Source organism: Phodopus roborovskii, unplaced genomic scaffold (genome assembly GCF_943737965.1).
Source record: "Phodopus roborovskii unplaced genomic scaffold, PHOROB, whole genome shotgun sequence".
NCBI classification, from domain to species: Eukaryota; Metazoa; Chordata; class Mammalia; order Rodentia; family Cricetidae; genus Phodopus; species Phodopus roborovskii.
The window spans coordinates 13,708,857-13,723,186 of record NW_026125278.1 but is presented as its reverse complement, the minus strand read 5'-3'; the positions used below and the strand labels follow the sequence as shown (position 1 = coordinate 13,723,186).

Genomic DNA, 14,330 nt, shown 5'->3' with positions numbered 1-14,330 from the left:
CTCCCCCCCCCCAAAAAAAAAAGCAATTTCAAAATTAGCCCTGCATGTCTGGAGCAGTGTCAGTGATAATGTCCATGAACCCACATGCTAGGTGGTAGACTCTGCAGTGAGCTCGCTTGAAGAAGTGGGGCCCTTGTTGGGATATGCTTCATCTGCAGGCACTTGTCTGCTACCCACAGCTCTCCAACCTCACACATAGCGCGATTCATGTTCCAGTTGATAATAATTTTTACATAGCGCACTCGTTATTGCCATCATTGTCACATTTACTTCAGGTGACGGCAATGGCTGTGCATGTGCAAGGTTGCAGAATTCGTGTGAACTGTTGAGTCCGAAGAAGAAAACTGTTTGGACCTAAGATACATCATATCATATTACAAAAAAATATGTTTTAAAACTATCTTGTTCTTTTATAAGAGAAAAAATATGTTATGCTCACAAAATACACTAGCATTTCCTAATCATATATCTACATATGTATATATATACATATATATATATATATACATACATACATACATATATACACTTACATATATATATGTGTATATATGTATATGTGTATATATATGACATCCTTTAAACATAAGAAGGTTGCCTGTGTGTGTGATTAATGCCTATCACTCAGATACTTGCAAAACGGAGACAGAAGGAAGATTCAAAGTTATCCTCAGCTACATTGTAGGTCAGAACACAGCACAGGCTACCTGAGACCCTGCCTCAAAATACAAACAAAGCAGAAAGAAACAGAGCCAAGTGGAACACTCAGAAGCCAGTGCTCTCCTTACCTGCCATGGGCTCAGAGTGGCAGGCATTTGCTGTGTGGGTGATGCATCACTGGAGGGATCTTGGTTTCCTGTGATTGCTGCTGTGGTCTGAGTCCTGACACGTGACTCTGAGCATCTAAGAAACCCTTGCTGAAGGTTCACTGTGCATGGGCGTGAACAGCTACCTCCATCAACTGGAGTCTAGTTTCTTCTTTTGTTTGACCTGGGTGCACTTGGCATCCATCTGTCTGTCATCCTAGAACAGAGGCCAGTGCCAGTGTGTATGGCATCTCCTGGGGAAGGTTAAGTTCCCAGGCATGAACTGCACATAGCCACTGAACACCGAGGGCACCCTGGAGATTGGCTTTTATTCAAGGGAAACAAGATAGCCATTTGGGTGATAAAGTATTCATTCCCTATTACCATCTTGTTGCCAAGACTACTGCAGAGAATACATTGCTTAAAAGCAGCTAGAGTCCTACAGACACTGAAATTTGATTCTGAAAATGAATCAACAGTCTACTGACCATCATCATGTGCTGCTTGCTATTTAATGCTGATTGGGATGACACTGTGTCATGCTTTGAGACAATAATCTTTCATCTCTTTAATTATGCCCTCCCTCTAAGACATCATCATTCTGTGTACCTTAAGGAGGTGAGTCTACAGATGTAGTTATTCACTTAAGTATGAGTTGGCATTACAGGAAACTCTGACTCCTCTAAAGGAACAGTTTGGAAGCACTTGATTTTACTTAACACACTTTCATTTTGATTGTAAACTACTGAAGACACCCGGAGAGAGTCCAACAACAACGAACAGTATCTGGGTTCTCCTCTATGTAACTGAGTTCAATAGCACTAATGCAGGCAATTCTACACCAGGGCAGACTCACAGTAGCACTGTGATTATAGTGTGGGGTACTGAAGGGTGTGGAAGAGGAGGAGGGCATCTCAAGAGGTCTTCACAGAATTGACTGACTTAGACAGTAAACTCAAGTGATTTTTACTGAGTGTTCCCTAAACCCTAGAACCAAAAGGCTTGAAACAACACCCACAATCAACTTCCCAACACAAGTCTTGTTACTTTCCCACTTTACAGGTAGATACAAAACTGAGGCCTAAGTCAGTTTTGTCACAGGGTGAAGCAAAAGGCAGAAAAGCAACTCCAGGGCTCTAACATAAAATGCCCATTCTAACCAGTGGCACGCCCTGCTTTCTGTCAGGGGCAATGGGATATCAGCACACACGTGTAAGTTAAGACAGTCAGGAGGAACAGAACCCTGGGACTGTTTGGAAAATCCAGGGTCAGCTACTTACTGTGGCTGAACTTGTGTTGATGGGCACCATTGAGGAGCAGTGGACTACAAGACCCAAAGAAGGCAGATGCTGGAGTTAGCAGGTGGCTTCAGCCTCTGACCTTCAGGACCCAAGGCAAGCAGGGACGGATTAAGATGTACCCAGCAGAGGAAGGATAGAGTGACATACATCATTTAAGGATTCGTTCGTTCATTCATTCATTTAATTCTTCAAAACTATTGGCTGATCTTCCTGCACGGGCCGAGATTGCTCTGAGGGTTGAGGGCACAGCAGAGACTAAGAAACTTGTCCTTGGCCTCGTTGTGCATTTAGATATAATTGTCAGTGTATATATAAGCAGAAGACAAGCAAGTTCCAAAATGAATAAGGCCGCCGTGAAATGGAGTGGGCACAGCAGAAGCCTGGCTACGGGGGAACAGCCAGCGCAGAAGAACAGGCTGAGAAAGGGACACGTGACATGCGGTCTGGATGACAGAGGACCCAGTTATAGGCGGAACAAAGGCAAATTCTCAGCATCGAGGAAGAGTCTGAGAGCGAGTCAGTGATGCGAAGGCTCCAAGGTGTGTAAAGCCGGGAGGGCTTGAGGGAAAGCTCATGCAACGAAGAGCAGGAGATATGCTTGGGAGGAGGCAGGGCAGGCTCGGGTGAAGACAGCTGGGCATCTGCATTGTGTCCCAAGTGAACCCGTAATTCGCTGGGAGGTTTAAGCAGGCCGATGTCTTAACCTGCTTTATATTTTGAAATGAACACTCTGGAAAGGATGGACCGCTCAGGGGCAGAGGTGAAAGCGGAGAGACCAATTAGGAGGAGAACCCAGAAGTCCTGAGGAGAAAGAGGTTCCCTTAATAGAAGAGTGGTGGGTGCGTCTGGTGGTGTTTGCAAAGAAGCCTTCACTGGAATGAGAGGCAGTGGGGATTGCTTGGTACAAACCAGGAATTTTGGCAGATGGCACTGGCTGACATTGATGCTGGTGGCCACAGCCAGGGAAGGGACTGGGGAGCTCGTGACATGAAAAGTTCTGCTGTGGGCCTGGGAGAGGACGCAGATTTGTGGAGGACTCAGGAGGGCGGGTTCTGGGCTCCCTAGGGCAGCTGCTCTGAGAACGATAAAGATCAAATAAAAGCAAGGAAGACTGCAGCTATGCAGAGTGTGCAGAGACAAGCAGACCTGGTCAGTAAGGAAGAGCAGGTTCAGGGAGCCCTGGGGGGGGGGGCGTGCATTCCTGTGGAGTGGGTAAGTGCGTAGGCTTTGGGATGTGGTTTTAGATGAGCCACACCCAGCTCTGAAGGTCTATTCCTGGGATGCTGTTTCCTTAACTGTGAATGGAGAGGATGGTGCCACATTGACGCAGGCTGGATGAAATGGCCGGGTGTAAGTGCTTCGCAGACAGTGGTACTAACACAGCCCTGGGGGGCTTATCATTTCATACTGCGGATGGTGCATTTGTGTAGACTTACTGAGACATCAGTGTCATGAGCTCCTTTTAAGTAAAGACTGCAGTATTGGCTGCATCAAGACTCAGCACTCATTTGTTTCCATCCACCCACTAAAACAGGATGATAGAAATACCGATGTCTTCTCTTGTTGTGAAGACACATGAGCTGAGGCCCAGTTTGCCAAGGCCAAACTGCTGGCAACCATAACCATAACCTGTGTGCAAGACTCACACTTGGGTCTGACCTCCTCAAACAGTTCCAGCTCAACCGAAACAAGATATAAATAAAGTCAGATTGCTTAGACATCTCACTGACATTTCCTCGGGTCTCTGCTGTGTGGTTGAATTCTGTTTTATATGATATTTCTATGAGACCAGCACCCCCATGTAAAGAACTGTATCATTCATCTTCCAGTGTTGGGACACACTCCAATCCAGGCCTGTCTTTGGAGGAAATGAACAGAAGTACCCAATACTCAACCACTGACAAATATGGTAAGTAGCAGACATCAAAGAAATCACTCCTAGGAAGATGGCTGTCACTCGTTTAGGCAGCAGGGGGAAAAAAATAGTTTGCAATAACCAGAAATGATAGGCAATTAAAGATATTCTACAGATTCTGATACTGAAGTCTGTAGAACTGTCCCTTTATCTCCAAACATGATTAGGTGTGAGCATGAGTGTGCATGTCTGTGTGAGTGTGCTTGAGGGTTTCACTGTATACACATTGGGTATGTGAGCTCAAGGGCATGTGTGTGTGTAAGTAAGAACACCCAGAGTATATATGAACAGGTGCCTATATTGGAGTGTATACAGGTTCCAGAGATTGTAAGCATGCATGAATTTGTGTGTAATAAAGACTTAAGAAGATGCCAGGTTTCATGTAAATAATCTCTGGCTCTCCTGGCATTGTGAACCTTTGCCATCACTGCACTGGACCCAATCCCTCTGAGTCAGCCTCACTCTGTGCAGGGAGAAGTTCCCACAGTCGCATTCCCTGGTGGAGTTCTTCCCTGGGAGCTGAGCGACACAGGGTTTAAAGCAATCCATCCATTCCCTCAAACAGCTGGCTCAGGCAGACAGGAGAGCTGCCTGGGTCTATCTCACAGGACTGCTCCATGACAAATTAATAAGGCTCTTTGGAATAATTAATGAAGCTTGATGCTGGCCTCTGGACACCAAGGGAAATACAGAAGCCTTTACTATAAGCTACATTAGGGTGTTTGGATAGATTGAGAATTCCTATAAATAAGTATGATATATTTAATATTTCCTACTAGAAGTATCATATCGTCTAACTTTAACTACCATCAGCTAGGACTAGGGTCATGATATCCCTTCTAGCCTTTAAGTCTAAGAGGCTCCATGTTAATCCAAATATTGGTCCAATGGCCCATTTATTCATGGCCACTTCCTTTGATTACATGAAGGACTGAACACATTGGTTAAAGCCATCATATTTGCTACTAGACTGATGACGAACAGGCTGACAATAGTGACCTGAGTGCCTACAATAGGAGATCTGTGCAGAGATCTGCTACTCAAGGCACTAGAAAGCCTTGAAGAAGCAAAGGGAAATTTCTCTGCTCGGGTGCACTGCACTGAGCTCTGGCTACCTCGAGAACCTTAGAGGAAAGAGCTCTCTTCTTGTGTGTGCTAGCATGTAGGAGGGCTCCTGTCAGCAGCTGTATGGAGTCAGTCCAGTAATGGATCCCTCAGAGGACCAATGTCTCCAGCTGTCAAAGCATCCCATCTTTCAATAGATGCCAGTGCCTTTTCTTAAGGCTTCTCGGTAACAGTCAGGGTATCTTTCGAATTCTGGGCCTAACAGGGAAGCTTCCCAAGGTTGATTCAATATGAAGCTGCTCTTTCACCTAAAAATAACTTTAAAGAAAAATTAGATTGATTCATTTAATGTTATGCATGAGTGTCTTGCTTACATTTGTGTCTATGTACCTCAAGCATGTTGGCATCATGAAGATTAGAAAAGGGCATCAGATCCCCTAGAATTGGGGTGTCAAAGGTTGTGAACTACCATGGTGGTATGATGATGGAGGTTTCTGTTCTGCCAGGTCCCGCCCCCCTTCAGCCCCAAATAAACATATGGATGCTATATTAATTTATAAGCTGTTGGTCAATGGCTAGAGCTTCTTACTGGCTAGCTCTCTCTTAATTACTAACCCATTTCTATTAATCTAAGTATTTCCACATGGTCTTATCTTACCGGAGAATGCCTGGCGCATCCTGTCTTCCTGGTCTCTACTCCCTCTGCCTTCCTTCCCCTATCTTTCTCCTCATCCCACCTGTATTCCTGCCTGCTATTGACCAAACAGTGTTTTATTCATCAGCCAATAAGAGAAACATATGTACAGAAGGACATTCCCCATCAGTGGTACTGGGACTTTAACTTGGGTCTTCTGCAAAAATAGCCATCACTCTTGACTGCTGAGCCATCTCCCTAGCCCCTTGAGGATTTCTTCTTAAAGAAACATCACTCATAGAATTCCCCAAGATGAAGTATAGGAAACAGGGGGGTTAAGTAATACTATAAATGCCTACCTTTCCTAAACATCTCTGTACCAGGGTCAGTAGAAAACATTGGGGTGTTTGGATTGAGTGAGAATTCCTATAGATAGGATGCATATATATTTTTACTTCCCCCACACAGCAATAACATTTTGCACAGCTTGAATTACCCTTTCTTTTCTTTTCTGTTTTAGTTTGTTTTTCCATTTGCTTGTTTGAGGTAGTATCTCTCCATGTAGCTAAGGTTAGCCTCAAACCCACAGCAATCCTGTTTCCCAGCTGGAGAACCATTCCCAGAATGGTTGCAATTTCATTTCCTCCAGCAGCAATCTCATGGACTTTCTTCTTTTAGTTTTTAAAATGTATTTTAATATATTCTTTGAAAATTTAAAGGTGTATATAGTGCATTGTTATTGTATTTACTCTGGGGCAATTACTCTGGCCCCCTCCATCATGTGGACATTCCTCTCCTGACTTTATCTAATCTTTTAAAATAACCGTCTAGATCCATGTAGTGCTGTCCATATCTGCATGGGAGAAGGGCCATCCACCAGAAAATGGTCAACCTACCAGGAGCCACAACTGTCAGTATTCCTCAGCTTGGAGTATGGACTTACATACCAATCTCACATCCATGTTGGAATAGTGACTGGTTTGATCTCATGCAAGTCTTACATGTGCTAACATAGCTACTGCAAGTTGAAAGATAGTTGTATGTGTACTTGACAAAAGCTAGAGTCATTGGCCATGAGGGGATCTCAATTAAGAAAATGCCTTCCCAAGGTCAAGCTCTAGGCAGACAAACTGAAGGATATTATTTAAATTAATGATTAATGGCAGGGGTAGTAGCAAATAGTGTGTGGAGCTGCCCTGGGCTTGTGTTCCTCGCTTCTACAAGAGAGCAAACTGAACAAACCATGATGAGCAAGCCAGTAAGCAGCATCCTCCATGGCCTCTGCATCAGCTCCTGCCTCCAGTTTCCTGCCCCGTTTGAGTTCCTGTCCTGCTTTCCTTTGATGAATAACAGCCATGTGGAAGTGCTAGCCAAATAATGCCTTTCTCCACAACTTGTTTTTGTTGATGGTGTTTTTATTCACAGCGATAGTAACCCTAGCTAAGGCAAGTGCCATGGACCTGTCACGTCAAGAGGACATCATTCTCCTTCAATCCTCTTCTTAAACTCTTCTACCCCTCTTCCAGGCCGGTCCCCCAGCCACAATACGTGGGTTGAGCTACTTTTAACACCAATAGGAAGAGGTAGAATATGGAAGTAAAAATGAGCAGGCAGCTGTTCCGTCTTTACTGCAGACTTCCTCCCTTAGGTAACAAAACACATGAGGTGTGGCTCAGTCTCTTCTCGAACGCTGCAGTCAAATTCTGGACATCGCACTGTCACAGGACATCAGTGTGAAGCACCAGCCCCAGTGGCTGCTGAATTTTTCACTAGTTCCTGAAGCATAAGGGACCCACACCTTCTGTCAGGTTTTCATTGGAGTCCATGGGGCAGGGTAGGAGGTGCTGCCACAGCCAACCACGTATGGGACTCTAGAAGATGAGAAAGTCATAATTCACTGACAGTTGAGTGATGCTCTCTGTGCCCAGAGTGAAGTGGCATTTCAGCTGGACAAAAGAAATACGTCTATGCTAGGATGCTGATTCTGCTCTACTGATCAACAGCTAAGATTTAGTGATGTGAGTTGGCTTTCTCTCATCTAACATACATACCTCACCTCCCAACACACATGTGCTCTCACACACGCTCATGTGCATGCCTGCGCGTGCGCTCACACACACACACACACACACACACACACACACACACAGGCCCTCAGCTCTGACCTGGGCCAATCCTCATAGAGGAAAGTCAGATGAGCCCATGCTCAGAAGAGGCACTGTCAGCAGCAAATTCCTGCAGAAGTGTTTGTTAGGGCGTACCTTCTAAGAGATTTAAGAGATTTGGACAGAGATCTTTCTTTAGAAAGTGAATGTGCCCAAACTCCTGCATGTGGCTACATTGCTTAAAAGTGATGTGTTGGCCCTGATAACTGGGGCTTTGATGGAGGAAACCATCAGCAGCTGTTGATGAACCACCTGTTTTGCGGAAGTAGTGGATGGCCCTGTGCCAGCGTGGAAGTGAAGCTGAACTCTAGAGCCAATGGATCTGGTGCTGTACTCTAGAGCCAGTGGATTCAGTGCTATACTCTAGAGCTAGTAGATCCAGTGCTGTACTCTAGATCTGCTAGATCCAGTGCTGTACTCTAGAGCCAGTGAATCCAGTGATGTACTCTAGAGCTGCTGGATCCAGTGCTATACTCTAAAGCCAGTGGATCCAGTGCTGTACTCTAGAGCTGCTGGATCCACTGCTGTACTCTAGAGCCAATGGATCCATTCTTGAAGTTGCCCAGGGCTGTTGCCTCAAAGGGCATCTAATGCCACTGGTCTTCAGACACAATTGTTTGATGAGCACTTAAAAGGTGAGCATCTAAGTAGACAAGCAAGCAAATGTTCCCAGGCTGCTCCTCTTTCCACACAATCCTTCCCTTTCAAGCCATCATTTGCTTTATCCCCTGGTGTTGACTGCCAGTCATCAGACACAGACTGCAGTCTTGTAGGAGGAACTAACCATTCCCCCATTTACAGATGAGACTGCTGATGCTTAGAAATGTTTAAGCTGACAAATACCCCAGCGACAGCAACCATACAACCATTACTTAAAACACACTTGCCCGGCACAAAATGTGTGCTATCTACTATGGTGACTGGCTTCCCTCCAGAAGCACACGCTGCTCTCCTGTGAACCTAAAATACTAACCGCAAACCAGTGCTCAAAGCAGACTTGTCACGGATCTGGCGTCAGTGCCAGCTTTCCATTTCAGTTCTTAGCAGCCCAGGGACTCTGATCCAGTCTTCAGTCTCAAGATCCCAAAGGACTGTCTGGCAGCTGACTGTCTCACTGGGCTCTGCTGGTGCATACAGGCAGGGGGAGGTGCTAGAAGGTCAATAAGTGACAACTAAACTTCTTTTCTGTCGCAGGCTATGTGTCTGATCCCATGAGCCCAATGCAGTTTCGCTCCTGCCGGAACAGTGGCAGCTTTGAAGACAGCAACTGACAGGCCCGACATACACCTAAGGAGAGTTTCCCCACACACTGACAGCAGGGATTCTATCCATGGCGGCCTCACTTCCAATTACAATGCTCTGCCCTCTGAGGTGTCTTCAAATTGCCTTGTTTGTTTTGCCTCTGCTAAATCCCCTTCTATAGGGTGGGCTTTGGATTGCATGAAGTGCCAAATAGCAAATGGAGAATGCACATGATGAATTGTTCTAAGCTTGATATATAAAGTGCCTTAGTTGCTTGGGGATGGGGTTCAAGTCTATGTAGATGTCTGGGTTGGTTTTGATCCTTATGCAGGCCTGTGTTGGAGTGTTTCTGGTTGGGTTTCTAACAATGTTGTTTATTGCCTTGTCTCTTGACTTCTGGTGTTCATTCTGTGATTAAAGACTCTTTGCTGTTCCAGAACACTGGTTCTGAAGTGTGTTTTATTAGAACGGGGCTTACACTGACTGTGTCTCCTTCAGGAGGACTGGTAAAAGCACAGAAACATAAAAATGTGTGGTTACCCAGCTTCTTCCCTGTGTCCCACCAACTGTTTTGGCTTTACCTGAACAACCCATTAGTGTTAGTTACTAGTAAGATGTCACTAATGACATCAGATATGAAATCAACACACTGATGCCAAGGTAGAATTTCACACAGACGTGAAGGGAAGTATTTCACACAGATGGGTTGAGAGACATGGGCTGGTGAGATGGCTCAGCAGGTCAGTGCAATTTGGTGAAGCCTGATCTCCAGGAGCCCAGTGTCAGAAGAGAGGACCAATTCCTGTGAGCTGTGCTTTGACCTCCACACTCAAGCTACGACGTGTATATACATATATTCACACACCCAATAAATAAATGAAATGAATTTTTAAGAATAAAATAAATGGGAGATCTGCCCTCCATGCTAGTGGCTCAAGCCTGGTTGACAGAAATGGTCCCACCAGATAACAATGCTCTGCCACTGAGAGAGACTGGGGCATGAGAAACACTGAAAATCCAAAAGTAGTCACTGCTGTAGAGCACAGTAAGAGAAATGGAATTAGCCAAGGAAAAAATCAAGATGTTTCAAGCTTCATACTGTTTCTGGACAGTACAATTCTGTGTTGGGTGCTGTCCCGGGCACTGCCTCGTGCTTACAGTTTGCTGTAAAGCCAGAGCACCTCCTGTGATACTCAATTTTACTGAATGATGGGACATGCAGGGACCCAATTAAACAGTTACTCTAGGGTTGTCTGTGAAGGTAATCCAGAAAGAACATCACCTGAAGTATACTACAAGGTAGCTTGCCCCAGATGTGGGTTAGCCCACCAGAGTCCGCTAAGACCTGAGTAGAGCAGATAATAAGGAAGGGAACTTTCAGACCTGGTGCCCAGGGCCTTAGACTCACACTGGAATCTGCACCCTGGGCTCTTAAGCTCTCAGGCCTTTCATCTGCATTACCAGCAATTTCCTACCAGCAAGTCAGCACATATTAGGGCTTTTCAACTTCTGCCAATATATGAGCTGATACCATGTAAGACACACACACACACATACATATATGTGTGTACATACATATCATGGATGTATGTACACATTTATATCCATATGAAATGTGCATATATATATACACACCTTGGATACTAAAGGAAAAATATCCATCATTCATAAATTGTAGTGATATATTATTTATGATTTATTAAAGCTTGACTGTGAATTCAGAAAAGCAAAGTCAGCCTCAAGCTATAGAGGTCAGGCAGTAGTGATACACACCTTTTTAATCCCAGCAGCTAGGAGGTGGTGGCACATACCTTTAATCCTAGGATTCAAGATTAAGAGGTAGATGGATCTCCATGAGTCCAAGGCCACCCAAGACTGAATCCATCTAAAAGATAATTATAGATCACACCCAGAACTAGAGGGGTATAAAAGACAGAAACAAGTAGTCAGTATGAGGCATTGGTTCTCCAGCCATGCTGAGGAGAGGTAGCTGTATGAGACTTGGTGAAGAGTTCGTGTATGGATCAGCATTTTTCAGCTTGAGCTAGAAGTGAGAGCTAGTGACCGACTGCTTTGCTTTTATGATATTCTGCTTGAAATTTGAAGCCCAATATCAGTCACTAGGTTCATTTATTTATTGTGTTACAGTCAATAACCTATCATCAATCTATTCGGCTATCTATCATCTATTCTTTACTTACTCATCTGTCAATAACCTATCATCTAGATATCTATTTATAAACTATTATCTGTCTGTCCATCTGTCAATCCTCTGTCATCTATCTACCTAAATATCACCCACCTCCCATTGCTTCTGTTTCTCTCAGAAACCCCAGCTGATACACCTATTTCAAATAATGACATCTAAAACTAGCTCCAAATAGTGCCCATCATTTGTAAATACCAGCATACAGCAGGGGTTGGAGAAAGACATATGAGGATTGTGAGTTCAAGGGTAGTTTGGACAATATACCAATACCCTATTTAAAAAATAATATGTCCCTGTTTATTTCTCAGTATGCCCTGGAGGACATAGTCTTCCCTGTTCTAAAGCCAGAGCAGACAAGTTGGAGATTGAAAGCTGCCCCTGAGGAGCATCTCTCAGGAGCATTTCCTTCTTCTGAGCTAATGTGGATTCAGACAAAGATCCATGCATAAATGTGCATCGTGACCCATAGATGTCTCAGTAGGCTCTGATCTCTTCTGTTTGAAATTATATTTCTAGAGAGCAATTCCCATAAAAAAAACAGCAATCCCATATCTAAAATCTTTTAGACTGTCTTTTATGATAGCAAAACCTCTAGTCCCTATGAGCCACAATAGAATTACAGATAGCCCAGTACAGGTGCAAATGTAAAAATTAAAAACCTGGTAAATCCAGTAGTTTTCATCCCTTTTAAGCCACTGGCCTTTCCAGTCTCTCATTTGCTTATTCCACAGTGACAGGTACTGAATCCCATCATACATATTCTCAAGAGGCTTCTAAAGAACACAGCCAAGGAAGGAAAGATAACTGCTTAGGCATAAACACTGAAAACAGATGCAGGAGAGAAAAATGGGGCCTAGCTAGGGAGCAACTGTGTCGACGAGTCCTTTCCTGTTGCCTTGGAGGGCTATACTAGGCAGCAAGTCAAATCCAGTTGAAGCTACTCCCCGGGCATGGTATTTAATGGATAAAATAGAAAAGAACATGGTGGACAGTGGAGGCTGGTTCTAACAGGACATGTGCAATCAGCACTGTGGACAGTGTGGGAGATGAGGAGAAGCAGGCATGCCTTCACTGGTTCCCACTGGAGAGGTCATACCCTGGGTGAGGGCCTTTGTCTTCTCCTGGGATGCTCCTCCTTTTGAAGGAGACTGTGCAGCAGAAAAGACTCAGCTGCCTTTCTCGACTCCTCTGGGCCTCCTCCTTCCCCTCACTGTCTCTCTTATGTCCCTGCTTCCCTCTGCTCTTGTCTTGTCAAGTATCTGCAAATAATGAGGCTAATGCATCTTGATGCCTGAGAAGGGAAAACCTTTCCACAGAGTCACCCTATGGCTCACAAACCCTCCTCATTACCACACCCTTAATGGGGCCTGAGGCTCATCTTAACCATGTCTTAGGAACACAAGATTTTTCAGGTATTTTTTTTTCCTCCTTGCTGAAAAAAATGTCTCACTAATTGCTTCCCCTTTCTGCTTGTAACAAATGGACTTCTGAGATCATGTATCTGTATGCTTAGCACATTAGATATTCCTCCATGTGCATGCAGCACTGAGCTCACCCTGAAGATGTTCTGTTAATTATAATTGTGAGCCGCATTACAGCAGCAACACAGAGAGCCATTCCAAGAGCTTGAATATTTGGGTTAAATTATTTCCTAAACTGGCATGTCCCTAGGAAAGAGAAAAGTGTGGTTGTCTATAAGAAGGAAGGCTAACACAAGGCAATCCATCTAAAGTCAAGGGGTTCTCAGTTTTCTCTTCTGAACCTTCCGCTCTTTCCTGACCGCCTGTTCTTGATTTTACCTTTCTCTATGCCACTCTTTCATTTCCTCCCTTCTCTTCCCTCTCTCTATTTTGTGGCCAGTTTCTCCTGAAGTTTCTCACTTCCTCTCCCTTAAACAATAAGCACCAGCTCTGGAGTCACCTGATCTTTTCCAGCACGTGTGTAATCACAGGTGAGTCTCTCTTCTTCTTCTCCTCCTCCTCCTCCTCCTCCTTCTCCTTCTCCTTCTCCTCCTCCTTCTCCTTCCCTTCTTCCTCCTCCTAATCCTCCTCCTTCTTCTGCCTAATGATACTAGCATTAACTCTTCAAGTTCTTATAAGAATATCAAGTAACCAGAGGACGTAATTAGTTCTGAGATCATATTAGCAGATGCCTTCATCTCTTACTATTATCTCTGTCCAACTGCAGGCAAGCATGAGGAAGGAGGAGATTGTCTCCTCTTTGTATCAAAACTAGCAGTATCTCTAAAATACCTTTTCATCACAAAGAATGGTCTGCACATTGGACATCTCTGAGGCAAACTGAACCAGTCTCTACTCCTCCTTTAGTAGTAATGTGTGATTCTAGATCTGACATAGTGTCAGAAAAGATTACAGTCAGTTCCAAACACAAGACACAAAGAATTCCCTGTGAGGGAGGACAGTAAGTGAAAACAAAGCACAAGACCACTGCACAGATGCCTGCAAGATAGCAGAAATGCATTTTAGTGCTTGTGTTGTCTGAGATCATTCTCTACATATTCCTAGAAAGAATAATTTTTTCCAAGTTGAAAATTCGTGTTCAAGTGAATTCAAGCACACTAGAATAGAGACCAATTTCAGATCGTGTGTGAGAGCATATTTGTATATGTGAGCACACAGGCCCACATGTCATGCATGAGTGGAGGTCAGAGGACAACCATGGATATACCAGTCTTTGTCTTCTATCTTGTTGTTTTCCACTGCACACACCGGGCTAATTGACCAGAACACTTTTAGGGAATCTTCCATCTTCCCATAGGCACAGTAGAATTATATACATGTGGATCCTAGGGATTGAACTCGGGTCCTGATACTTACATGACATATGCTTTACTCACTGAGCTATCTCTCCCATCCTAGTGATTGCAAAACTAGCTCCTGCTCATAATCCATAACTGGGGCAACAAGTGAACATTGTTTCCTTTCTAAATTGAGGTAAATTGGGGGATGAGCACAGGAGAAGTATCAGAGATG

The 14,330-nt window shown here is 44.3% G+C and overlaps 1 protein-coding gene across 1 annotated transcript in view; it reads left to right on the top strand.

The window, feature by feature from the left end:
• LOC127230649 (serine/threonine-protein kinase TNNI3K-like) overlaps positions 1-9,166 on the top strand; it is a 38,624-nt gene extending 29,458 nt beyond the window's left edge. The window contains exons 2-3 of the mRNA XM_051195937.1: positions 3,937-4,016; positions 9,081-9,166. Coding sequence (XP_051051894.1) covers positions 3,937-4,016; positions 9,081-9,157 — 157 coding nt within the window. The 3' untranslated portion in view covers positions 9,158-9,166. The remainder of the gene's footprint in view (positions 1-3,936; positions 4,017-9,080) is intronic.
• The last annotated feature ends 5,164 nt before the right edge of the window (positions 9,167-14,330 follow it).